This window comes from Lepidochelys kempii, chromosome 15 (assembly GCF_965140265.1).
Source record: "Lepidochelys kempii isolate rLepKem1 chromosome 15, rLepKem1.hap2, whole genome shotgun sequence".
Classification (NCBI taxonomy): Eukaryota; Metazoa; Chordata; order Testudines; family Cheloniidae; genus Lepidochelys; species Lepidochelys kempii.
Window position 1 is genome coordinate 27,918,354 of NC_133270.1, and position 27,754 is coordinate 27,946,107.

Genomic DNA, 27,754 nt, shown 5'->3' on the forward strand with positions numbered 1-27,754 from the left:
AGAAACAACACAACCAGGTCCCTCTCTGCAGGCTTGAGTGGGTTCCTTTAAGAATTCTGCACAACACCAGCCTCATGGCCAGCCGCCTTGAGCGTCGGTCACCCATTACACAGCTACACCCAAAAGCCCCTGCTTAGCTTCCCTACGCGCCACTGCTCCCCCAGGCGAGCCCCTCCCAACCCCTTTCCGTTACCTCCTCGTTAGTCCCGCCCTCGCTGGCGTCACGCGCTGGGAGGGTCTCGCAGACGCTCGTGCACGCGGCAGCCACAGGGTGGGCGGGGTGGAGAAGAGCGCGCGCGCGGAGCCGTTGGCGCGGGCGCCTCAGCCTGGGCGGTCCGAGGAGGTGGCCGGCGGGGCGGCTCGGCTCCCGCGGGGCCGGGCGAGTCGCCCCGGCCGCCCTGCAGCGGGCAGCACTAGGTAGGGGGCTCCCGGGGCCGGACGATGGGGTGAGAGCGGGACCCTCGGGCAGCGGTTCCCGGTCAGGCCCCCGAGATCAGCCGTGGGGGCTCCCGCCCCGAGGGAGGGAGGCAGGCAGGCGGCGGGGCCAGGGCCGCTGTTTGGACGAGACGCTGAGGCGATGCGCTGGGCGGAGCCCGGGATGGGGTTACGCCCCCTCCCCTCCCCGGGCTCGCGACCCCCAGGCGTTTGCCGGGCCGCGCGCCTGCGCCAGACTCCCGCGCGCGCGGCGGTCCTAGGGCTGCAGCCCTGGGACGGGGAGGAGGCCGCTGGCGCGAGCGGACGCAGACAGGTTTCACGTAGCAGTAGTAATGCACCGTCTTTATTTGCAGCAGTACTCACTCTTTGCACCCACCCCTGCACTCAGATAGCCTGGTACGTACTACGTAGCGTAGAGCAATGTCCAGGCCGAGCCTGGTCCTCTGCAGACCCTGTGTTAAGCCCTGAGTGCAAATGCACAGAGAGTCTTAGGGCAGCTACCTGAGTTTCACGTGGGAACAGCACATGCAGTAACACTTGCTAGGGCAGCAGAATCTGCTTGTTCACAGAGAACAAAATGATCTCTGGAAAAGGTATTATTTAAAAAAAAATTATGGGAGGACTAGTAGCACTGCCTGTTGTTCTGGATGCCCAACTGTTTCCCTTATAAGACCTTGTATGCACTTAGAATTTTGCCAAATGCTCACCATTTGGGCTGAACTTTTCCACAATGGGCATCTCCTCCAGGCTGAGTTGTGGAAAATTTCAGCCAAAACAGTTTGTAATTTTTCAGAACAAGGCTTGCAAAACAATGTTGTTTGGCCCATGTTAAGTTTCTGAGACCATTTATCTGAAATGCCCCAAGAGTCTGCTACCAGGATGGGATTGAGGGTTGGAGGAGGGTAGGCTGGGATTGAGAGCTGGTGAGTAGAAGCCAATGGGCTGGCGGGGCGGGGGGGCCAGGGGATTAGAGGGATACTGAGACAAGGAGCTCATGGAAACTGGGTCTAGGAACCAGTGTTCAGGGGGTGGGGGGAAATGGGAGAGAAGAAAAAGATCTGAGAAAGAGCTAGGGTGCAAGAGAAAACTAGGATTTTCTGGGGAAGGACTGAGATTGGGATGAGATGCCTGAAGAGCAGAGACTGGAACAAGGAGCTGGGGGTGGGGTAGAAAGGGGTAAACTCGGGGGAGAAAAGTTCTGTGCCCACTAGACCCTACTTCCCTCCAGAGCCTAGGATAGAGCCCAAGATTCCTGAATCTCACTCAGCATTCTTTGCTATCAACAAATATCTATGAAACTCACTGGCAAGGTGTATCTTCCACTTCTAGTACTGGTCATGTAGACTCCGTAGAGGATGACAACCTGCTAATTGCTATCACTTACTATGTCTGTGTGGTGGATTTAATGGTTTCAATGCTGCTGCTGAACCATGTGTATGACAATATACACTACATGGTAGGATTTCTGCTGGTTCAATTTTCTTTTCTAAAAAATCTAGGAAATTAAACACACAAAAACTACATTACAAGATTATGATTGCAAAGCCAAATACTCAAAAGTTAGGAAACATCAACATTAAGGTTGCCTGTACAACCTCAATTCAGCCCCATTGTGCATGTGCATTATGATAGTCTTTAATTACATGATCACATATTTTTTCCACAGGACTCCTATCCCCATTCAGTGCAGTGGAGGGACAGTTCTGCAGAGGCAACCTTAATTATATTATTTCCTAAATTTTTGAGTGCTTGACTTTGCAACCTGAAGTTTGTTTTTAATGTATTTTTGTGTGTAATAGTATTTATCAACTAATACACATCAGTTTCACTTTAAGAGGGGATTGTTTGAATCCCTACTACAGAATACTGTCATTTTTCAAAGGCAACATGCCTTTCTCTGAGTTTTCTAAAGCACCAAGCACACTAGAAGGAATTCTGCTGCTCCCTGGAGGTCAAAGGAAAGTTTGCTTGCATAAGGAGAACTGGATGGGACCTTGTGCCAGAATATCACAGCTTGTACAAAGTTCTCCAGCCTGTTAAAGCTCTTCTTTTTCACTATTCTTCTTTTGAAAAGAGGCAAGGATGTTTAGGCTTTTCTGGAGCTCCTCCTTCTTCCCGTCACTCATTTTGTTCTTCTCAAGCAGTTTTGTGATCCGGACAACTTCATTAGCAGCAAACTCCTCTCCTTGCTCCAGGATTTTACTCATGATTTTCAAGTACTGCTCAGCCCGTTTCTTCTCTGTTTCCTTGGCTTTTGCTAAACTCTCCTGCCCCTGTTTGAGAAGAGCTTGACGCTCTAACTCTTTAGTGGTACTCACAAATTTGCTTGCCAGGATGTCATATTCTTGTAGGCAGCCTGGCATTCCTAGATAGATGCCTTTACTCTTCAGCCAACGCTGAATAGCACTAGCTTTTATTTGGCCACTATAAAGTAAGGGATTGTCAAAGTCCCCATCCTGGAACAAGTAAAAAATAGGATAGCTGTCCTTATCCAGCTTGTATTTCTCACCCAACTCTGTGTTCAGTTTATCACCATAATCTGGGAACAGAAACGAAACATGAAAAGGATCAGTACATTACTCAGAGCAAAATCAGTAAGTAGGATCCTTTCCTCTCCAAAGCAATTAATGTTTATGTTCGTAATTACAACTCTGTAAGCATCCTCCCTCTACTAGGAATTGCCATAGGATGGAACAACCCAAAAGTCCAGCAAGTCTGCTTGCAAGAGTAACCATTATCGACTGCTTCAGAGGAAGATGCAAATCCTCCGCAATGTATGTATTTAACCTTGCTTTACTCTATAACTGATTTTGTCTCTTGGATTTGGGGTGGGATGGAATGATTCCTTCCTGATCCCCATCAGATTAGTTTGTAGCCTGAAGCATACAGACTGATAATACTCATTATAATTTCTAGCTGATGTCCCTGCAGACACAGTTCTTATTGAGAATATGCTATATGCCAAGCAAATTTGTAAGATGACATCTGAACAAACATAAATCCCATGTGAATTCCTGAAGCTAGAATATGAATATAGGGATTTCAGATATTCTACTAAAGTATAAAGGGTTTGTGTTTAGGTAAACTTCAATGCCTAGTGATGTATGCCACCTGGGCAGTCTGAAGAGGTTTAAATCCTGTGTTTACAGAACAGGCAGCAGCAGGGGTGATGGGAATTTAGGTCTTCATTACTTATACAAGCCTTGGCTCTTCTCTTGAGACTACCATAGCAATGTCAATTAGTGCCAGTTGTGATGCCGACACCTCTATCATAATGTCAGCAATGAATGGCAATGCTCCCTAGAGTGAATTAACAATGTACCTCTTATTGCCTGTGACCACAATTATGGCTGAAAGAGTTCTCACAAGACATATTCCATAGAAGTGGGCCAAGAGGCTAAGAAAAGGCCAGATTTCCCTCTGGTCAAGAGGAACTGCAAATCAACTTTAATTCCATAACTGTGCTGAGAGACTTCACTAACTGGCCCAAGGGGGTTGGAGATATCCAGCACTCCTACTCCCACCTCACATGAGGCTGTGAGGGCAGTCAGCTCCACTACCAACAAGGCTAAGGTGGCATTCAATATATCAGTAACTAAAAATGAACTTTTCAATCATTTATTCTTAGGTCCCCATCCCCCCCATTTTGGGCCATCCTAATTCCTCTATGATCTCTCAGCGTGCCAACTACACCCAAAACCCAGCTAAAGCAGAGAGCTGGGTGACATTTCACAGTGCTTAAGAGGTCAAGCTGTGCCAACGTTTTGTTTTTCCCTCCACAAATGATATTGTATTAGTCTGTTTACAGCTCACCTGATATTCCCACTTCAGCTATGAGCAGATCTTCACTGGAAGCTGAGCTTTCTGCCAGCTTTTTGAATTCATCTTGCTTCTCACCATAAGGATATTGGGTGTCAAATTTCACCAGGACAAACTTATTCTTTGGAATCACCTAGCACAAGAAAAACAAAAAGATTTAATGGAGGAATTATTGAATATTTCATAAACATGCAGTATACAATTATATAAGGATGTCCTGGCCAGTTTTCACTTTTCCTGTGAAATAATTATTTGACTATGAGGCACATTGGGGGAAATTAGTTTAATAATCAAGCACCTCTTAATTTAATAAATGTGGCTGTCAAGGTGAGAGGAAGAAGTAGATGGGCTGTGCATGTGTGTTCCTGTACCAGCTGTTAGAAGGAATTCTAAATTGTATACTTCAGTATTTTGTTAAAATGGCTTATACCCTGAAAGATTTTACTTTCATTTTGCTTATGTGGTGTCAAATTGATTGACATAATGGGCCAAATTCTGCTCACCTTACTGGTAGGGAGCTCCACTGACTTAAAGAGTAGAATCAGCCCCCACTGATTTCACTGGGATATCTCAAGTGAGTAATGGAAGTAGGATTATAGAAGCACCTTGGATTGCTAAAGTGAAAGTTTTTGAAAAACATCTTATTAACTTGCCGTCATTTGTGCTATTGGTTTTTAATTTCACTCTGCTTGGACAGTGAAACTGGCCTTGTCAGGTTGGCACCAAACACACTGGCTCTTTGAGGTCAGCTTGGAAATGGACTTGTTTGCTTTCAGTCAAAACCTGGTTTGTGTCTACACCTGACACATGTCTTGGCCTTTTCTATGCTAAGTGGGAAGATCCTGCAATCTCAGAACATTCCTAGCAAGAATTTGTTGCACTCACTGCTCCCCCACCACCACACCACAAAGGCCATCCCAGGCATTTTATAAGCATTCGAAGTAATGTATGCAACACCTGGAACAAAGTCTTTAATTCTGATCCTGCTGACCAGTGTAGTTGCCAGTTACACTCCTTCCCCTCCTCAGCATGGCTGAAATTTGCAAATACTGTAGCTCCACCCTGTCAGCCAGTCTCTTTAGCTTCATCCCACAATGTAGTGCTTCATATTTGGAAATTACCCCAAAGTCCTTGCTCCTAGCAAAAGATGCTATGGAACAAGTGCTTAAGGGGTCCCAGAATGCAAATACACCAAAACTGGTCTATCAAAGTGGAGATTCATTTCAAGTGGATGAGATGAACTGTCATAAGAAAAGAAAACCTGCAGCCTTTTGCAGTCAGTGCCCCTATCACAGCTACTTGCTTAGGGTGGATGCTTCCTTACATACGTTGAGAAACAAGTTAAATAAGCTGATATTGATTCAGTGTTATTACTGCATGGTCTGACAGTAGGTGCCTAGTACCCCTTCTCCAGTGTGGACTGGAAGCCTGTCCTATGACAGCTGGCTCATTTTAGCTGGTGTACTTCAGTCCCACTTCTCACAATACAGAGATTTCTATTTCTGATCAATTTCCCTTCCTATTTCTAAAACCTGGCTCTTGTGATTAAACATGGTCTTGCAGTGCTAGAAACCTAAACCTTTAAATAACAAAAGTACACCCTGTTAATGAAATGGAAACAAAATCAGGAAGGTATTTCCATTTCTACTTAGCTCTGGAAAAATCCTTTCCCACAACTTAAATTTAGTGCTTAAGCTACTTGCCTTTTCTTACTTGGAAAAATAAAAATCTGTACGGATCCGACCAGTGAACTCAGGGGCAGAGTTCACTGCTGTGTGACAGACTACGTAGCCCATCCAGAGGCTGCTAAGAAGCATCAGATAAGAGTGAGAGGCTCACAGAGGTGAGCAAATACACCTACTATGGCTCTTATATACGGAGATAGAAGAGGGTGTTTCTGGATTTTCTTTCTTTGGGAATGTCGCCCAAGCGCATGCAATGCTCAGAGCCCGGCTGGGGCTGGACACGGAATGCTCCGTCCGTTCACAAGAGCTTGGCGTAGGCTAGGCGGCGGTGCCCCGCGCTGCATTAGGGGGAGGGCACGTGCTGTGGACGGAAGGACACCTGACGGATGCGGCAATCGCACAGCTGCTGCAGACAAAGACAGCGAATGCTGCAGCAGGAAAGCTCCGAGGTGCTCAGGACACCGCCTGGCCTGCCCGGAGCGATGCACCGCAGCCTTGGCAAAAACGTTCAACCACTTTCGCGGTGCAATTGAGACACTTGGACGCCTGTGATTGGCCAGCTGCTGAGGCCGCCTCTCTTCTGTCCTTTCCCCATTGGCTACCTTGGTCCAGGGGCAAACTCTTGAGCCATGCATCAGCGGCTGCCCGCCTGCAGCTTCTGAAAATGGCCCTTGCGCCGCTGCAAGGGGCAGGCGTTGTATCTGTTCCTGCCGTGAGCCGAGCCCCAGGCTTCCGGTCACAGTCCTGCAGGGCTGAGCGCGCCGGTCGTGCTATTTTACCCGCAGAGTGCCTGAGGTTGCCCCACGTCGGAGCTGACAAAAAGGGGGAACGCACACGGTCTCTCTTACCCACCCACCAACCCTTCCAAAACAGCCTCTTGCAAAGCCCAGCGTCCAGGACACGTTGCCGTTGCAGCCGCCCGAGACCTGCGCTGGTGCCGAAATGTATTTTCAATACAGCGATCTGCAGTTCCTGAAAAGGCCCGTGGCTTTAAGGTCCTTCCCCATCCAACAGCCCGCGTCTGTGTGAGCCCCAGCGCTCGTGCAGCCGCACCATGCATGCAGAGGGAGAAGGAGCAGACACACAGGCACCTGCAACCAGCAGCATGCCCCTTACCTTATAGAAGGTGATGCCATCCAAGGGCAGGGAGCCCTTGGTATGCAAAGCGCTGCTGCTCTCCCAGGCGAAGGAAAGCCAGCAAAGCAGCAGGGAGGAGCCCGAGACTGCCTTGCTCACAAAAGCCATGGCGAGAAGGATCTAGACGGAGAGGACTTGCTTTGCGCGGTTCACGTGACCTGATCTGGTGTCACTGGCTCCCCCCAAAGGAGAAGAGACGCTTCGGAGGAGCTGGAGCGCCAAATGCGACCTCTGGGCCTCCCGGCCCTCGGGCAGCGGAGCAACCGAGAAAGGGGCCGGGTTCGGGCTGCCCACGGACCCCAGGGCAAACTCCTGGTTAGAGGCTCTTCTGAAAAACCAGCACCTCCACTGCACAACCCAGTTACTAGTTGTTCTTCCCCTCTCTGCTTTGCTCCATTGGTCGTTGGCTCTTTCGCGCTGGCCAATGGCACAACAAGGTCCATGAAGTCATCCCGTCCCCCTTGTTAAAAATTAATTCGTAAACCTAATCTTTGCCGTGCAATGGCACGCCCGGCGCTAAGTCCCAGAGCAGGACCTCTTCAGAGGTAACCTCGGTTTAGCCAGCTGCAAAATCTTTTAATTACATTTGTGGACGATCGGGGTGGTCCCTGGAAATCTCTCTTCGTGAATCGCTTTCGACCAGCCCCCCATCAACCCAGAGTAGGTCTGAGTTATTGTTTAGGTAATGAAAGGAGCACACAGACATGTGATCCATTGCACTACAGGAGAAGGCATACTACAGAGCCAGGAGCCTCCGCCCTACACTAGAAAGCACTGAAATAAAAGTGTGTGTCTCTCATCACCTCCCCCCCCAGCTATAACTCAAACAGTGGTTATAGCTTAATTATAAGTGAGGGCAGGGATGGCTCCCTGGTAGGGAATTTTAGCAAAAGACACCCCCTCTCCCCCTACACCTAAACAAACAATAAAAATACCCAATGAACTACCCTCAGTACTTACCCTACCACTGGTTGGGCTGCAGGAGGAAGAGCCCTCCTATAGACAAGAAGAAAAGGAGTATTTGTGGCACCTTAGAGACTAACCAATTTATTTGAGCATGAGCTTTCGTGAGCTACAGCTCACTTCATCCGATGAAGTATCCGATGATGCATCCGATGAAGTGAGCTGTAGCTCACGAAAGCTCATGTTCAAATAAATTGGTTAGTCTCTAAGGTGCCACAAGTACTCCTTTTCTTTTTGCAAATACAGACTAACACGGCTGTTACTCTGAAACCTGTCCCTATAGACAAGGCTGCAGCCCCTTTGGGCATTTTTATTATGTTAATTAAACCGGTGCCTTAGCTGACGTGAAAAAAACAAAGGGCACCACTGTGCCAGAAATTTGCTAGACAAAGGCTTCGCCCCTGTGCAGCTGAGCTGGGGATAAGTACCAGGGGGGAGGTTTTTTTTTGCTAAAATTTCCTAGTGTAAAAAAACAAAACCTTAAAACAGCCATTCCTAAATTAGGGTAGAGAGACCAGCATAGGGAAAGTGCTTGCTGACGTGTGGAGAGCAGTCTGGTTACCTGGTGCAGGCTCCTCTCCTAGTTTCCAGCTGGTACATTGTATTGTAAACAGCTAAACCATTCAATAATTTATTGCTTTTCTATGCTGTGAAACAATTGTGAATGGAAGAGTGGGCCTGTGTAATGGCCAATGGGAGAACACTATAAGACCACTTTTGTTAAGATGGGAGGTCTACACTGAGAAATATGAGAACCTTTCCCTGCACCTGATGCTTACACGGTGGTGAAAAGTACTTAACTGACATGCACACAAAATGCAATGCCACTAGAGGTCCCCTAGACCTAGCCTTATTTATTAAGTTGAGCCACATTTCAGAAATGACCCTTGAGCTATTTGGATAATTAGGGTTGATCTGTTCTGTGTACATAAAGTGACCAGGTAGCAAGTGTGAAAAATTGGGATTTTTTTTTTAAACGGGTGGGTGGGTATAGCTGTGTATTTAAGACAAAACCCTTAATTCATGAGGGTCCCAATATCAGGCCATCTGGTCCCCATGTGTGTACATAAAGGGAACCTTTCTTTGCTACTTCCTAGTTAAACTTTTCTAAACCTTTGGTAGTGCAGCTTTACAGTTTCTCATGTAGTCTATGTTCCTCCAAACCTATCCAGATGAGCAGTTTGAGTCACTACACACACACAAAAAGGAGGAGGGGGGAAGATAAAGGGAAGCGTATTGTTAATGTATTCTCATCGATTTCTGTGTTCTTATCCACAAATATTGTAGCACTTAAAAACAAGAAGTGGCAGCAGGTCAGCAAGGCATGAATGTGCAGAAGTTTCTGTTAAACAGGTTTCAGTTTCAAGTGGTACATTTATAAACATGAATGAGAGGAGAAAAGTTTAACAAGTGTAACTGTCACCTCAAATATGTCCTTTTAGCAGAGCAAATGGTTCACCAGGATAGTAACTGATTAGCCATACCTGTTCCCGTCCACATCAGGGTTGACTTGCATCCGGAGCCATGGGGTTTAGGGGAAACTGGTCATGCTGCTGCTGGTACAATAACTAGAGTCTGGCAACTTTCAACATCTCTGTGTTCACATAACATTTAAGAGGGTAAATGGAGAGAGTAAACTCGAGATTAAGTTCTGAGTGTGCAAGGGCCAGATGATCGTCTCTGTAAGGAAGGAAAGAAAGCAGCACAAGACCTGGCTTGAGGAAACAAGGACATATTGCTTCTATCAGTGTCTTGGGAGTTGGAGTGGACAGCGCACTGCCAGCCGTATGGGGGAAGCGATATTGATGCCCAGATGCCACATATTGTTGTTCAAACTGTCCCTGACTGCCAGGGCTACTCTATCATAATTCCACTGGCTGCATCCAAACATGCTGCAAGTTTCTGTTTCTTCCCTCATTTGTCTTTAAAAACTTGGGAGGGGTGCAAGTAATGCATAAACTGACGATGAAAGTTTCTTCAGCACTCTGCCATATGAACATGCCATAGAACATCTGCTTCCCAACTCCACTCCTGCCAGCAAGCCATTCCGTTATTTTGCACAAAGTGCTTTGTTTCAGAGGACTCCAGTTAAGCTTGTTTTCCCTCCCCACTGCTCTATTTTCAGGCAACTTTTGCTCCCCTTCATGCAATAAAGGGGAGATCTGGCTTGGAGTATGATGGGAGATTAACATTATAAAGCAAAATGGTGAAGACAAGGACTTCAACTATTTTCAAAGATCCAGACAGAAAATGAAAGGCAGCAAAATTAATTTATAACGAAACTGACTTTTATATAAATTATAAACCCATCCAGTTTAAAGCAGATTGCTTGTGGTTGTGTCACTTAATTCCATAGAAGGCTGAAGCATACATAACTTCCACAGTCATAAATTACAACAAATAATCAGGAAGAGAAAGTTCAGATAAGGCTGCAGATATAACCAAAAAACCCTTTTATATTAATGAAGGTTAAAATAAATCATGATTTAACATATTGATTGCAAAATATAAATGCAATTTTTGAACAGTTAAAACTGCTAAAAAGATACAAAAACAATGGGCAATACAGGTAGGCATTGTACATTTTTCTTTATGCAGAGAAAGGTAGATGGAGAACTCTTCACCTTTATCCACATCAGACAAATGATTTAAAGCAAATAAATCAGTTGAGGAGGAAATCTGTAGAAGGATCTTGGCTCATGATCCCAGTAGTATAAAAGCAATAATTTTCAGTCTGTAAACAGTAGTCTTGGTAGCTTTTCTAAACACATGGTTCATTTAACCACAAAAAGGATAACAGCAGCAATGGGTTATACCCTGGATTTCCTATCAAATCCCAGTGAAGGTGTATGTGCTGGAGGGGGAAAATGCTCTTTACTTTAGTAAGAAATATATATTTAACTGTACACAATTTATAGGGATTGAGAAAAGATTCCCAAAGGCTCAGTAATTAGTTAGCCATTTCTGCATACCCATCTAGCTGCCTCTTTTATAGAGAAACCCTGGAGTTTTAAGAGCTGGAATCTGATTTTCATGCAACAGAATTAGTATAGAAACATCTACTGTGTAAAAAAAGAATCACAGTTTGACATTAGGCTTAGGGTCAATTGGGTGGCTGCAAGTGGAAGTGGGAAAACAGCTGTACACTGGGAAAAACTGAACATTCCTCCTGAACTGGTATTGAGAAAGGTTTAAATGCTAGTGCAGACTGAACACAAGCATGTTCAATGCCATTTCTGAAAGCGTGACTGATGCTTGGTTCCACCCACTCTCAGAACTCAAGCCAGCTGTTTAAAATTAACACAGCCAGATGTATAACCCACTGGTTTCAATCTTGTTCAAAGGGAACTGATGCTGAAAAACATGTTTAGTAAGTTCTGCTTTCTAGCGTACACAAGGCTTTAAGGCTTGTAGTCTCAACTTACTTCACTAAGATTTTCTACTGTTCAGCTCCGCTGGTAGTAGCAATCATGGATGGGAGCTCCAGCATAGACTACTGCACTGTCTGGTCTTATTCAGAGCTGTCTGCAACGTGGTACTTAAAAGTGTCAGTGTTTGCCTGGAGCCCTGTAGACACTAGCGAGTCCTACTGGTGATGGCAAGGTGTGAATATTTTAGCCAAAAAGCCTAGTGCAGACTTCACCTCAGTGCCACTGTAGTCACTGTGCAATCTTAGTGATGGGACTGTTTCACTTCAAATGATCAACTTCAGTCATGAGTCTTGTTTTAATGTAAATAGCACACTTGTCTTTCCAAAAGTATTTTCATACAAACGTATAAGATAGTTTGCTCAGGAAAGGTGTTTCACTATCAAACAGAGTTAATACATTTTGGTATTGTTTTCTCCTGGCCCAAAGCACTTACCAGACACTGCAACTACATCATAAGCACATCCATCACAATTCAAACAACTTGTAGGAAGTCCTCTTTCTCTTTTAGGAAGGGGCAAAGTAAAACTAAATCCAGCAAGAGCAGCAACTTGAAATTTTACACAGGGCTTTTAAAAAAATACTCTCGTCAACGTTCTAGCATTTCTAACAAAATGTATTCAGAAGAGATGACAACACTAGGATTGTCAGCGCTCTTAAAACTTTAAATATAGATTTCAGATTATACTTGCTTTTCTTTAATCAGAAGATAAGAAATCTGTAAAAGTCTCAAGTGTCCCTCACATCCTAGGTGCAACATGTTCATATTTGTGCCTATTCGTTTTATAGTGTGTATTACTCTTTAAATTAAAATAGCAGAAATGCAGATTTTATGGTATCAGATGATGCAATTACATTTCTCTAACAGAATGACTAATGTGTCTATACTTGGATAATCATAAAAGATCAGTTACAAAAGGAAACAGTTACAAACAAGAGTAATTCTCAGCCTCATACCACTGGAAGCAAAAATTACTTCTGCCAACTTACAGCCATAGAAAGTTGATAGGACTCAATTCCATTACAAATTATTTAAGTACTTAGTCTTAAAGTTTCAACCTCCTTTTAAAATCATGAGGATTTACTGTTTTACATGAAACTGACATAAGATCAGAGTCAGTGGTGTCAGACTTCACTGCAGATATTATGTATATTGCCTCTAGCTTTTTGCTGAAACACTGATCAGGCTTGTAATTTTTTGAACCACCTTTCCATTAGAAACAATCTGTATGTAAACTAACACCACCCACTTCCTCCAACAATTGTTGGGGTTCAATCTTAGAGGAAACTGCATCGGTACTAAGCATGACTTACTCTGACCGTCTGCAGTTAATGATGAGCATCACTGGAAGGCAGTACACGCCTACATAAAAGATGTGCTCCCAATATAAAGTCATCTCTCCTTGCTGGACCCACATGATGTCAAGTCTTTTTTTCCAGCAGGGCCACATGGCTTGTCAATAGAATAGACAGCTCCAGAACTAACCTGCTTCAGTGGAGGAGGCCACACAATATGCTCTAAGGTTGAATGTGGGCATCTACAATTTCTGCTTTTCTAAGGCAAGGACCATATAAAACCTATAAACACTGTACGGTGATGAAAATACAACTCCTTTGAGATATATGCTTTATACTGGATTTCTATTGCTGCTTCTAAGGATTATCTCCAGTTGTCCCTGGAGACGAATTTTTTCCTGTTGCAATATACTTATGAACATGTATAAAAAGTGGTCAAACCCTGATGGAGGGTCCCTGCTTCTGGTTTATGTACAATAATTTAATCAGCTGAATATATCTTTAATATCTAAAAAAAATATTTATGATTAAAGTCCTTCATGCATTTATGAGGAAGTTCTGGATTAAAGTGATGGTATGTTGGATGTTGCTTCTGCCTGGGATTATGGTGTCACTCTGTTGTGAAGTCTTTATGCCTGGGGTGCACTTCTTAAATCTTTAGTTTTTTTATGGTATCAAGTCTCTTTTTCAGCAGCTCCCCAATTTCCTGAATTGAGTGCTGGTAACTGCTCTGGACCTTTCCTTGCACAGTCTTTGTAAACTTTTTTTCTTCCTGCAAATCAAGAAAACGGAGTCATTCATCCTGCAGGCTAAAAACCATTTTGTATTTTAAATTCCTCTGTAAAATTCCTCACACCCTCTCTTTGCAAATATTGAAATGGAGAAAAAAGTTCAGTTTGAAGTCTCAATACATCGTAAGGGGGTTGTAGTAATAGTTTGAATTAACTACAAAGATAGGAAAGCTCGTCAATCCAGAATAAAAGCCCCACAAGCAGTACTTTTAAAATGTAAGTTAATGTTAGTTTTACCTGTCACAGGATTATTAGCACATCAATATTTCTTGACACTTGCAGGAAACATCCTTGTATAATGAATTTAATGCCAAAAGATGGCTTCCCTTAAACCCAAGTCAGTTACAAGACAGACATTCTGATCCAGAAATAATTTATTAAAGCAGGAAGCCTCGTAAATACAAAACAAATGGCTGAAATCAAAATTTCGTAAGACTAAAGCTACGTCTCCAAAATACTCCACTGGTGGTGGCATGTAGGGTATGTGTAGCTACATGCTGCAGTGAAAAGCAAGCTGTGTCCATGCTGCAATTGTAGCTCCACATGTCAGGGAGAGACTCCAGCACTGGGAAAAGGCTTCAGCAGCTCCACGCCGCCGGAGCCTTTCACTGAAGTGAGGAAAGACTGGCAGGAGGGAAATCTTCCTCCCAGAGTCTTTTCTCCCTGCGGGGAAAGGCTCCAACAATGAAGAGCTGCCTGAGACTCTCTCTACTGCCCCCCTACTACCGCAGTCTTTTCCTGTGGGGGGGGAAGGCTCCAGTTGCAGGAAGGCAGTGGGATAATACACTGCAAAAAAATAGCAGTGTAGATGCGAAGGCCAAGCAGAGAGCCGTGTAGGCTCATACATACCCACACCCTTCGGGAGTGTCTTTACTTGCCTAAGCTGTTCCTCACCAGCTACACTGCCATTTATACCCATGCCAGGAGGGACTATGCACGTATGCACCCCATACGCTGCCGAAAGAAGCGTGTAATGTAGACGTACCGTTAGTGTCTACTATTCTAGACACCCTCACAACCCCTATTTTCCAAGTTCTTCAAACATGCATGAGTTAAATGGCGGAGAGCAGTTTTGTCTTCTCAGAGCTTCTTTAATTCCCACCTACGAACAACATTCCTTGGCATTATTTCCCAAGGTAAAATATGAGATGGACATTGACTTTCCTGTGCCGAGTACAATGATATTTGTGCATATTTAAAGGGTTGATGCTACATCTCAGCTAGTGCATCACTAGTTATGTTCCATAAAGAGCAAATTCTTGTCTGATTCAGCTGACACAAACTTCAATGACCTTTTAAAAAGCACCAGCAATTGCGTGCATTCACAATCTCTGCCGTGCATGCGTGTGTGCGCGTGCACACCCCCCCCCCACCTCTCTGGAACTCTGGCCCCAAGTATTGTTATACAGCTTATACACACTGTTTGACACTCTCCCAGTAAAGTATAAATAACAAATAGCATAGCAAACATAGTATGCAGGTAGGAAAACCCCATAAAACTCCCAGCCAATGCATTCTCCAGGGTACCATAAAAATCAATGCATGTGAAACTTATGTTTTCTTTAGGCCCCTGCATTTCTGATTTCCAAATTCCCTCAATGCTTGGCAGAACATAAAGGAAATGTGTAGAATTTGCTGACTGAATGAGTTAGCAGAAAATTTACTTGTGCCACTCCTAGATCATTAAAGAACCAGAAAAACAATAAGGTTTGAAGTGCTAAGGCAATTCTAGAAAACACTTCAAAGAAAATTTAAAGGGATAATACAATTTGAAGCCTAGTCAATTAAGAAAAAATAAATCTAAGGAGTTTCATTCGCTCCCTACCAGGTTTTGTTAATTTACAGTGACATTTTCATATTTAAGATATTAAATTTCACACAGCAACAGTAGAGAAGACCAACAGAAATGGGGGAAATTGTACACAAACTGCAATCAAATGCATAAAGTCAACAATGAAAAATACAATTTATTTTTCTAATCTTTCAGTTACAAGACAGACCAAAGATGACTAAAGCAGCACTTGAACGCAAACCCAGAAGTGTGATTTTTAAGTGGCATGATGTATCTTTTAAACAAACTCCGTAGTTACACTCCAGGGAAGCTTGTCTTCACATTAGTCGGTAGAGCTCCTAGAAGGATGTAAAGTTATGGTGGGATAGACAAGCTGATAAGAGTTTGTCTGAAAGCAACAGCCGCACAGATCTGATTCTGTAACCGTGCTACGTGCCTATTTTCCAGAGTCAATGAGAGTTTTGGGGCTACAGACACTGCTCATTCAGTGTTTTGAGCAGCTTCTCAGCATTGTTCCTCAGAGTTGGGTTTTTCTCTTCAGTCCCACTGGAAACATGTCTACATCAGCTCATACAATTCTTATAATTAAAAATGGTAACAGCCCCCAGCTATTTTAGGTGAGGAGAGCATAATTTCCCAACAGAGAGCAATTCTTACACTCATTCCTATTTGGCAATAGCACAAAGTCATGGTTCTCAAAAACCACACCTCACTTGAATTATGCTACGACTTGCAACTTGTTGCCAACTTTCATAACCTAAGGTGAGGCAAGAACACCAATCTACTTTTGAGTCTTGCACTTTAGAGAAGACTCTCAGAACACATTTAAAGATAAAGAAATGGCTAGTTCTGTCCTTTATTTGCTAAATCAGATCTGTACATCTGAACTTGATCCTCCACCACTCAACACCAATGATATTTTGAGGTGCTGAAGAGAGGCAGGCCATTATTTAATTGAAAGACAGATTCAAGAAGCGGACAGTGAGTACATCCTGAATGTGCTTATTTCCTGGTGTCATAATATTTTGGTCCTTCAGGGCATCTTCTCCCTCATTTAATCAGAGCAGCATTCACGGCTTCAAAGAGATTTCTTCACTGGGAATAATTTTCATATACATCTTAACACATATTGTGCCTGACGTGTTTTGCACCTATAGATTCCTGTCCTCGATGCCCTCTAAACAGCTAAGAGTTAGAAGGGACAGCTATTTTCTTTCATATGGATTCAGTAATTTCCCTGGCAACTTTTATTAGTCAGAAATAATTGAACCACAAGGATTTTCTGTCACAACTGTGCTGGCCTTTATTATTTGATGTTGTCATGCCTTTCTAGACTGAAAATAAGAACATCCATTTTCATGGCAACAAATTAATGTCACTCACGGCATTTTGTTGTCCACATACTCAACTCACTTTAAAAAAAAAAAAATAAAGATACATAGGTTTACAATTCTAAGGTTCCAGTAGCATTTTTTAAATGAATGAATTTGTGGAAATAAGCAAGAAATGATCAGTTTAGGGAAAGTTACTATGCTGGACTCCACATGGTAGGAACTTTATAACTAGAACTCTACCACTCTGGGTCAGTTTCAACCAATTGTGACCCTATTCTTTTTAGCTAATAGCAAACAACTGCGTCAATCATATCAGTGGTTATAAAGCTTTTTCAATAGGTAACATTTAAAGAAAAAGGTGAAGTTAGCCAAGAGATATTCTCTAGGTTTATTTTTTTGTTTTTAAAATAAATCACATAAAATAAGGTACAGTTTCTTACCTGTGAAAGTAAAGTGTCATCTATGGACAATTCTTCAAGTTTAAGTGCAGTCAGAATTATTTCGAGCCCTTTGATATGATCTATAACATTGGAAGTTAATGTCTGTAGCTCAGTAACATAATCCAAAAAACTGGTAAATACAGGAGGCTATGGAAACAGTAAGAAGTGATATTAAAACACATTTTTACACCCATTTAAAATATTTTTGTATATGACACTCAAGTCACTATTTTAAAATAAAATGATTCATTTGTGTCCAAACCCACAAATGTGCTAGTCAAATATAGCTTAAAAAGTAGGGCTGGCTGGGTGGCAAGCATTTCCGTTGTGTGAAAAACTGAGCTCTTAGAATTTGTTTTTATTCTGCTATGTAATGAAACTGACTCTATAAGCCCAGTAGTTAAAGCATGTACCTGGGAGACTCAGGTTTGGGCCTTGAACTTAGGTCTCCCACATCCTAGATGCATACCCTAACCACCAAGCCATAGAGCCAGTCAGCAGCTCAATCACTCCTGTTGGAGCTGTTCCACTTGGTATAAATAAACAAACAGTCATTTGGCCAGAGAGAGTCTGACTTTATTGCCCAATAGTTAAGGCATGCACCTGGGATGTGGGAAGCCAGGTTCAAATCCTTGCTCAGCCCGATTCCAGCCTGGATCTAAGAAACCTTCTTGATGAAAGTTTCATCGAAATAGATACGTTTCCATGACAAGTTTCAGTTTAGACCAACTGGCATTTTCCAACGGAAAAAAAATTCATTGAAAAATTCCCAACTAGCACTATTCAAAATGACATTTCATTTAGTAGTTAATGTTTGTAAAAAAACAAAACAAAACCCCCTCTGAAGATGAAAAATGTTATGTAACTTGATAGTATCCTCATTTTAGAAGCCTTTATCTTGAAAAACCTTTTTTTGTGGGAACAGTTTGGAAACCACACCAACCTTGGACTTAGGATGGTTATATACAAAATAGAAATCATACTAACTCTATCCAACAGGCTAATGCAGATACTCAGCAGTGTTGGTTATGGTATATTCCATAATGTTGCATTTTCCCATTAATTTTCAAAAGCACATAAGCGACTTAGAAGTCCCACTTTCAAAAGTGGCTTAGGAGAGCCCCTTAATGGAGGCTAAGCTCTTAGCCACTTTTGAAAGTAGGACTTCGGTGCTTTTGAAAATTGCACCCACTCTCTTCAGGGATCAGAGTAACAGCCGTGTTAGTCTGTATTCACAAAAAGAAAATGAGTACTTGTGGCACCTTAGAGACTAACCAATTTATTTGAGCATGAGCTTTCGTGAGCTACAGCTCACTTCATCGGATGCATACCGTGGAAACTGCAGAAGACATTATATACACACAGAGACCATGAAACAATACCACCTCCCACCCCACTGTCCTGCTGGTAATAGCTTATCTAAAGTGATCATCAAGTTGGGCCATTTCCAGCGCAAATCCAGGTTTTCTCACTCCCTCACCCCCTTCCAAAAACCACACACACAAACTCACTCTCCTGCTGGTAATAGCTTATCCAAAGTGACCACTCTCCCTAGCAGGAGAGTGAGTTTGTTTGTGTGTGGTTTTTGGAGGGGGGTGAGGGAGTGAGAGAACCTGGATTTGTGCAGGAAATGGCCCACCTTGATTATCATACACATTGTGAAGAGAGTGGTCACTTTGGATGGGCTATTACCAGCAGGAGAGTGAGTTTGTGTGGGGGGGGGGCGGAAAGCGAGAAAACCTGGATTTGCGCTGGAAACGGCCCAACTTGATGATCACTTTAGATAAGCTATTACCAGCAGGATAGTGGGGTGGGAGGAGGTATTGTTTCATGGTCTCTGTGTGTATATAATGTCTTCTGCAGTTTCCACGGTATGCATCCGATGAAGTGAGCTGTAGCTCACGAAAGCTCATGCTCAAATAAATTGGTTAGTCTCTAAGGTGCCACAAGTACTCCTTTTCTCTTCAGGGAAGCATCATAAGATTAGAACTCATGTCTCCATTGAGTTAGTTGCCTACCATAACTACACTGGTTTCTTTTTTTTTCTTTTTCTTTTTCTGTAAGCTTGATTTGAAGGGTCGCAGGACACTATCACAGTAACTTGACACCCACAGGGTGATGGACATTGTCTGAAAGGAAGAAAAACAGATGTACAAGTATGGTACAAACAGAATTAATACTATTGGAGCCATTTTTAAGTTCAAAATTGTGTCCTTTATTAAAGACTTAAAATACAGTAACTGGGATATGAAGGGAATGGAGATATGGCGGCTTCCATAGTTGTACATAAAAAACCTGGGATCTGTGCACTTCATTTATTATGCTAAAGTCCTGAGCACAGTCAATTCTAAAATATTTTACCATTATCTTCATCTGCATCTCATTTCCCAAAAATTACACCAGGCCCCTTCAAGAAACAAAACTTTAGGAATCTCAACATGCTCCTGTTTTAATTCCAAGTCTGGAAGTCGGGTTTTATTTTTGCATTGTCATCATCATCATGATTATTTGTATAAAGCTCAATGTGAAAAGGCAGGGTTCAGGGAGCCACATGGGAGAACTCAGAAGGGAGCAGGATACAGATTTCATCTTGCAATTTGGATGGTTGTAAAAGAGAACAATTAAATTAGAACAGCAGGAATTTCCAAAGCAACCAAGAACTGCAGTAAATGAAAAATGCTTACCTCAACAAAGAAGACTAAGTTTTCTAAAATGTTAGGATGAGTTTTCAAGATGCCATCTCTGACTTCCATCAAGTCACCTTTACATTTATTGAACAAATCTGGAAAAAGGAAGACAATTCTTATGTTCAGAATAAGGATCAACAAAGATGCTTACATATTTTTATGTGGTACACATCTTATACTACATGAAGCTACAAAAAGACCTATTTCAAACTAGTGTATGACAGGATACAGTTAACCAAAGACTACTTCTAGAGTGGATACAGTTTTAAAATAATTTCTGAATGAATCTGTAATGCAAAGCCTTTGTCAAAAACTTGGTATAGGATTTTTTTCTATTGTCTTGTGCATTTGTAATTACGTGCACCTTTCACATCAGTACAGCCAGAAATGGAGTAGGAAGTCAGATAACCCAACATTTACCAGCAAACAGGTTCACCTGCAGGTTTTTAATAATAAACTGGTTTAAATCAAAACCCAGGCGGTCTGCTTACAAGAAGAAAGATAGCTACAGGTGGAGATGAGGGAGAATATAAGGAAGGTTAAGAACAGTAAAAGGCCAGTTTTACATGACTGTCCTTTTTTGACTGATTCAGAATCTCTTACTGCATTTTCACAACATTCTCACTAACATCAGTGAGAGAAATCCAGCTCTCTTCCCCTTACTGATATTCTGGTGGCTTGGTGTTTTTCCTTTTATCATGCAGGCAGTTCTCTTTACAGAGAGAAGTTTACCTTTAAGCTTGCTAAGTGCTTTTACTCAGTTAGAGGATTAGTTTAAACCTTGTGTGTGGGATTTTAGTGCTTCTGAAGGGTGCTGGACTGACAGACCCAGGGAACACAGCTCCCTATTATGCACAAATCTGATCCAGCAGAGGCAGTACCAACTTCCCAACCGCATCTCACCAGAATGCCTTAACCTTGACTTGAAGGGAAGGTTCATTCACTCCTTGCTCCCTCTGCTAGGGCTGTCAACAAGGTTGCCAGTTAGTGCCATGATGGTTTGTGTGATATACAGACCTATATGCTGGGAACTGGACTCAGTTCAAACCCATTTCACATAATACCAGGCAGCAATCATACGTTGGTAACTTTTGGCCATTACAAATTGACAAATTTCTTTAAAATCATTTCAGGGCTTTCTCTTCCCCTTTACACAAATGTTAGATTATAACCACACACACACACACAAGTGCCAGAGCATTTGGTTTGCTGCTGTATAGGGTGTTGGGTAGTATAACAAAAACATTCTGTGCTTAAAAATGGAATCTAGATCTGTAATGACTGACTTTTTGCTTCAAAATTACCTTAATGTCTGGAACGAGGAAAGAATATTTCTAAACAGCAGATAAATCATTTGGATTATTCTTATATCACCACAAACCAGCAAAGTAGAATTCCAGCGTGTGACTGGTATAAAGCCATGGTTCTATTTTTTTTTTTGGGAGTGGGGGACGGCAGTGAAACAATAGGACATAATAGCTTTCTCAGCCTCCAGCGATTTAAGGATATTATCAAAGGAGCCTAAGTGAGTCCCAGCATTTTTAAATCACTGTTTGCCTTGGCTATAAATGTTTATTCCCAAACTATTACTTACCTGTTAATTGTTCTAGTAAAGATTTAAAACAATTCCCTATCCTCTCTTGGATTTCTGTTGAATCTTCTGAAAGAAAAAAAGGTTACAAATAAATATTTTCTAAATAATGGTTTTTCTGCTTCAAAAATGCAAAACAATTTTTTTTTAAAAACCCACAAAAATATGCACTGTATGGATGCTTCAAGTGTGAATGACTGGTACATTAATATCATTGTAAGATAATTCAGGAAGACTTCAAATCAAGCACATAAGACTAAATAAAGCTGTGATTTTCTTCATAACATAAAGTGTCATTCAAAAAATCTACACATAATTGATCAATTTGTTTCCGACTCATTAATATACTTTATTAACTAAATGCAAAGCCATTTTGAAGCTGTTTAGATACCTCCACCCCATGCGACACCCAACACAAATTGGTTTAACCTCCCCACAACCCAAACACTTACCTAAGCCATTGGTATCTAGTTCATAAATATCACTAACAAGATAAAACAAGCTACTCTGGCACTGACAGCTGCCATTACTGAAGAAGCCAGCCATTCGGGTAGGAGGAGGGCCAAGGACGGGATACTAGGCAACAAGCAAAGAAAAAGAAAGATGTTGCAGCTTTTCCTTAAACAGAAAACAGTGTTTTTCTTTGGCACATCTCAGATTTCAAAAGCTACAAACTCAGGATCAGTTAAGTGAGTTTTGCAGCCTGCAGAACGTTACAAGATGCACTGAGTTTCTATGCTTGCATTCATGGTCATTAAAGATTCTGGGATCACTTTTTCTTAGCGGGTACCTGAATTTTCTGCTCAAGAAACTGCTTCCCTGAATCCACTGCCACTTCCAGTTGTTGAAGCAGAGACCGTATCGTATCAATTTTGGATGAGACACCATTCTCAGAAGTCTTTTCAGAGTTCTTTGGGTGAACAGTATGACTAAGAGTTGGGAGTCCGCTTACTAGCCTTAAAGTTAAAGATCGGATTTGCAGCCAGATGGTTTCTTCCTCCAATGACAGTTTCCTATGCTCCTCAGAAATGTCCCTAGGGAAAGACACCATGGGTTTTTAGACAAATGTTTTATATTTATAACAGTAGCAAGCTTCCATGAATGTCCTTTATCCTATTCTGGTGCAAAGCTTTGGAATCACATGTGGAGAGGTGGGAATGACTGGAAATTCAGGGAGTGGTATTAATGTGAATAAGATAGATGAGAGCATTGTTAGACATTGTAAATGGTGCTCTTGTTAAATGTGCCCAGTTAGCCAGCCTAGAAAATATTTAAGTGACACTTGGAATTTATCTGGAAATGATTTTCTCTCTAAAACATTTCTGAAATACTGACCCCTGCAGTTCTGGGCCTTTGTACTCACCTGTCTTTTGGATCCCAATTAAATAAGACCGTTAGGTCTCTGTTGTCATGCAAATCTTTCCATAGAATATCATCTTCCTCTGGACTCAGACTCATGGACTTTATACTTTCTTCTAAACTGGTTGATCTAGCACATAAATATTAGTATCGTTAAACCAAATGTTTAATAGTTGAGGTGAAAGCCCAACCCACTGATATAGTCTATATTCTCTACAGAGCACATAACTGTTAGCTACCATATATAAAAGTCAAATCTATCTACTAGTGTTAAAGAGATAATGCTGGTAGGGACAGCAAACTAGCAACTCACATGGACTAATTGGAGCTTGTACTGAAGGTAGTAAATGTTATTGGAGGGATTAGAAGTATTGGATAAAGTTTTTAGGATAATAAATGAGTCCTTGTTGTACTTCAATAGTACATTCCAGCAGAGCACCTCAAACATTAAACCTCCCAACATCCCTCTGAGGTACCCTAGTAGTACAACACATTTTACAGATGGGGAAACTAAGGACTTGTCAACACTTATAATGCTACAGCAGAACAAGTATAGTGCAACCCACCTCCCCGAGAAGCGGTAGCTAGGTTAATGGAAGAATTCTTCTGTCCACCTAGCCCTGCCTATGCAGGGACTTAGATTGTCTTAACTATGCTGCTCAAGGGTGTAGATTTTCCACACACCTGAGTGGTGCAGTTAAACCAGCCTAATTTTCTAGTGTAGACCAGGCCTAAGGCTTACAAGGAAAGCAACTCTGATGACCTGTAACAGGTAGACAAGAAGCACCCATTCAGGAAAGGCTGCCCTTCCCATGCAGAATCCCTGACTGGTTTACTGTTTGAGTTACTGTACTTTTGTCTCTGCCATACTTACATATTTGCTTCAAGTAAGAGGTCTAACAACATCCGTTCAGTGCGGACTTGTGCAAAGTGAAGTGAGGCATTCAGCCGGTTCCTAAAAGCAATGAATTCTGGGATCTTCTCAAATGCACCATACTTGTAGGCTTGAATAATATATTCTGAGGTCTGGGAAGGAACACACATCATCTCTGTATTAGTTGCCATGATACAGTAAAAACAACTCGAGTCTTAACAGGGTTACAGCCAAATCAAATTTGTGACTGCCATGAATCTGAAGGTGTAGAGTCTAGCAAGCACTTATCACCTGGGAGAAATGTGCAGTTCTGCTTGCCCAAGCCTCCCAGACACAGACAGCGGTGTAAGCTTTGCTGCTTTCCTTTAGCAAAAGCAGCCTGTACCCTGGGATAGTGTGTCTAGCAAGCTACCAATTTCTTTATTAAATAAATGAGCCAACACTAAGAAACCTCAAGTTGGTGCCACCCCTAAAACTGAAAGACAACTTTTTTTTTAATTGTGGAAGCTTCCTCTTTTCTTCAGATCTTGTTGTGCACGCTATAGAAAGTGGGGGCATCTCGAACAAAATACAACCATTTCATTGAGAAAATCCATTATAATGAAAATAAATCTACCCCAGATTTTCCTGCAACTGATTTGGGCATGTGCCATTGTGTGTTACTTTCACATAGGTTTAAAAAATTACTCATGCTACACTTTTGCTTCTCATTTTTATTAGGTTTTGAATACAGCATCACAGGATAACACCATGAGGTGTGTACACATTACATCTCAATACAATCTAAATCCCAAAGGAAACATCAGAATTCAAGCATTAGTTTGCCTCCCCTCTTCAATGAAATGCAACAGTAAAAGCTCTAAACCAAGATTTCGGGCCCATCCAAGCGTTACCCATGACGAGATCTGTATGAGTAGGGAGCCCAAAACGAGCATTTATTTTGATGTAAGTATCAAAATATAAAGACATAGGAAGCAATTCATGCACCAAGACAAGATCGATACTTTACCAGAATTACTCTATCAATGAGACATTCTGGAAAATCAGAATGAAAACCACAAATGAAAGATTATGGGATGAACTCACACCTGACATACACCAGATCAAGTCACCAGTGTGTGTCTATAATACATTATACCAACTGATTCAACCTGGTCTGAAGAGCTTGAGAGACTAGAACCTTGTACTTAACACAGCCAAATGTCACCGTATGTTTGCCAAAAACAGGGAATGTCCGTTTAGCCAGTTCTCTCCCTGTCTTTTTACCAGGCAATTTGGTTATTTGCATAATATGAAAAATATGCCAATATTCAACAACATACCCTCTGATAAACAGCCTTGCAGAATTCATTTCAGGCTGCGGGACTGCGCCATGGGCGCTAATTCAACTGCATCGACGCGGCTTTTAAATCCCCATGGAACACCTCGGTGCTCTGTTTGCCTGCAGTATCTGGAGAAATTAAAGACGGACGGACACAAGAAAATTAAAGAGATTACTTGTGATTCTGCAGATTTAAAGAAGGACTCTCTTGAAAAGGATGAAGTTGCCTTTTTAGTTTTGGTCAAGTACAGTAATACTGCCTCTTTTCCTCCTGTCTGCCCTTTGTGGTCTCTCTCAGAACAGGAATATTCAAGACTGTTGAATAGTGCACCCTACAGGATTCCTTAATGTTGGTCACCTTGCTAGGGGTTTAATTCATCTTACCATGGGGCATACATTCAGCAAGGAAGCTGAAAAATGCATCAGTTTAAGATGATCAGTACTGTTCACTAAGAACAAATGCACTTTTATGTGAGATCACTCAATTTAAACCCAAAATGTATTGTTTCAGGCAAAGTCCCATGAACAAAACTCTACAGGGCATGTTCAGTGTGTTTTGTATTTGGACAGTATGGTGGAGACATGTTCTGGTGAAATTTCAAGCCTTTTAAACAAGAATCTAAAAAGCAAGGAACAAGCATCAAGCAGCATCTTAACCCAACTAAAAAGGTAACTTTTAGAGAATAGTCCTCCTTTAACATTGCAGTTAGATGTTGCTGTGGAACTAGAAGGGGATCCGGGAAGCTGACGTCAGAACTGTTAGTAGGATGAAGAGACAGCCCCCTAACTGAACAGCAGGAGGGAATGAAAACTGCAGGCAGATTTTGAACTAATGACAGTTGAGGCGTGACCTCTGTTAGAAGCCCTATTTTTCCATTGTTGACATAACATCGTCCTATTCAAACAGAACTCTGGAAATGAACCTCTCTCTCTTGCAATTTGCAAAACAGATAGGATTTAAAGACCAATACTACAGGCAAGCTGGTAATGCTCACAGTAGTGTAGTTTCCATTAAACATACCTAAGCTGGTGACTACTGGAAATTGTTCAGGTCAGACGATAGAGTAAATCAATGCTTGTCTTTCGGAAATCAAAGACACTACTAGTCAGCCGCCTTTAATGACTTTTCTGAAATGCTGCATCCATGAGAAGAAAAATGACAGGTGTAGGTCTTCAAAACTGTGTCTTCAGACTAATAGTAGGAAGATGGGGATTGTCCAAATGCATCTTTTTCCCACTTTGATTCCAATTCTTTGAGATGAGACAGTAAACCAATACACTAATCCAGATAAGAAGTATTCTACAAAATATTCTGAAAACTGAACTGACACACCAGATTCTGAAGAGCGTGCCTCCTGCCTAGAGTGTCCCAATACCACATTGAATGTGGTTCAATAGATCTTTATGTGGATATGTCCCCTGAGCTACTGAAAAGGGCAACACGGTCTTCTCCATCCCAAGCATTTTTATAATTCATACTAACCAGAATAACCTTATCCTAAATTGGTGCCCAGAGGCAGTAATGCAGCCTGATGTTAGTTGAATCTGAGCTGTTTTCCCAATCAATATGATTTCTTGCTGCTTTACAGTCTTTAGTGCGCTCAGTTAAGAGAATTATGTCCATTAGGTGTTTTCTCCAAATCTTTATTTTTATTCCTTGGCATGTTGCTGTCAAACTTATCATCAATGAAAGTCACTTTGTCCTGATTTGCAGTCTCTTCCACTGAATTACTTGGAAACAGATCAAACATGACTTAACAAAAGCAAGTCAGTTCTCAATGAAACAAAAAGAAAAACCACTACGTTGATAAATCCAAGACTCTGCTATCAAAAAAATTAATGTTTCCATCCAGAATTTTGTTTCAGTATAATGAGAGTGCACCCATCACACACAGTCCCAATGATCTTGACAAATAAGTTCAGCAGAGTAAAACAAAAAAACAGGCAAGTAAAGATAACATAAGAGAAAGCTAAGATGTCATCTATCCAGCATGTCTGCCGCACAAGTGAGGTTCTCTGCCCCATTGTCACAAGATCGTTTTCATATCAGTTGCAGCCACATTTTGCAAATAAGATCACCACCTCGATTTCCACCCTTAGAAGACAGTTAAAGCATTACAGAAACCTTACACATTGAAAGAACTTCGCTATTGACAGACCAAGGAGATTCGTCTATGCAATGACTGCATTGTATGTATCATACACACATTTCTACACAGTACAGATAACCCTTACATTTTTATTTGATGTTAGAAGGACAAAGTGAGTTTTAAACCATCCACTGACAACCAAGAATTCCTAAATTCAGACAATGACTCAAAGTGTGGAAATGTCAGTCTTTCTGGACCTCAGTTTCCTCACATTAGTAAAATGGGGATAATTCTTTATTACTTACCTCTCAGGGATGTTGTGATGATCAGCATTGGTAAAGCATTACCATGTAAGGGCTAGGTATTAAAATTCATTCCGTGGTACAAAATGTACCTCCTGAATTCATCGTAGGGAGCAACACTGTATATACAATCATGTAACAACTGTTACAGATTAGAAGCGAGGTGGGCAAACTACGGCCCGCGGGCCACATCCAGCCTGCGGGACCCTCCTGCCCGGCCCCTGAGCTCCTGGCCCGGGAGGCTCGCCCCCGGCCCCTCCCCCGCGGCCTCAGCTCACTGTGCTGCCGGTGCAATGCTCTGGGTGGCCGGGCAGCGCAGTTGCAGAGCCGCGGCCTGACCCGGTGCTCTGGGTGGCGCGGCCGTAGCGCCACCAGTGCTCCAGGCAGCGTGGAAAGGGGGCAGGGAGGGT

General features: G+C 42.2%; 3 protein-coding genes and 1 long non-coding RNA gene across 8 annotated transcripts in view; 1 reads left to right on the plus strand and 3 right to left on the minus strand.

Moving 5' to 3' along the window:
* TMEM116 (transmembrane protein 116) overlaps positions 1-687 on the minus strand; it is a 59,416-nt gene extending 58,729 nt beyond the window's left edge. For all 3 annotated transcript variants that reach the window (XM_073312531.1, XM_073312534.1, XM_073312533.1), the window contains exon 1: positions 194-687. The gene's annotated coding sequence lies outside the window, so the exon portion shown is untranslated. The remainder of the gene's footprint in view (positions 1-193) is intronic.
* On the plus strand, positions 266-16,779 carry LOC140898567 (uncharacterized). 2 transcript variants are annotated; one of them, XR_012155023.1, is made up of 3 exons: positions 266-3,029; positions 3,111-3,209; positions 15,542-16,779. It is a non-coding gene; the product is annotated as an uncharacterized lncRNA (long non-coding RNA). The 2 variants fall into 2 exon arrangements; XR_012155022.1 differs by having other exon boundaries at positions 266-417.
* On the minus strand, positions 1,955-7,450 carry ERP29 (endoplasmic reticulum protein 29). The gene is made up of 3 exons (XM_073312537.1): positions 7,056-7,450; positions 4,249-4,387; positions 1,955-2,974 (listed from the first exon to the last, which is right to left on the minus strand). Exons 1-3 carry the CDS (start codon positions 7,182-7,184, stop codon positions 2,472-2,474), a joined length of 771 nt encoding a protein of 256 aa, XP_073168638.1. The 5' UTR covers positions 7,185-7,450; the 3' UTR covers positions 1,955-2,471.
* Positions 10,306-27,754, minus strand: NAA25 (N-alpha-acetyltransferase 25, NatB auxiliary subunit). 2 transcript variants are annotated; one of them, XM_073312535.1, is made up of 11 exons: positions 25,974-27,753; positions 24,954-25,081; positions 23,632-23,783; positions 22,762-22,887; positions 22,189-22,432; positions 21,851-21,974; positions 21,402-21,467; positions 19,805-19,902; positions 19,139-19,249; positions 17,121-17,267; positions 10,306-13,535 (listed from the first exon to the last, which is right to left on the minus strand). In XM_073312535.1, the coding sequence occupies exons 3-11, from the start codon at positions 23,661-23,663 to the stop codon at positions 13,413-13,415; spliced, it is 1,071 nt and encodes a 356-aa protein (XP_073168636.1). In that variant the 5' UTR covers positions 23,664-23,783; positions 24,954-25,081; positions 25,974-27,753; the 3' UTR covers positions 10,306-13,412. The 2 variants fall into 2 exon arrangements, with proteins under 2 accessions (XP_073168636.1, XP_073168637.1); XM_073312536.1 differs by having other exon boundaries at positions 21,402-21,464; positions 24,954-27,754.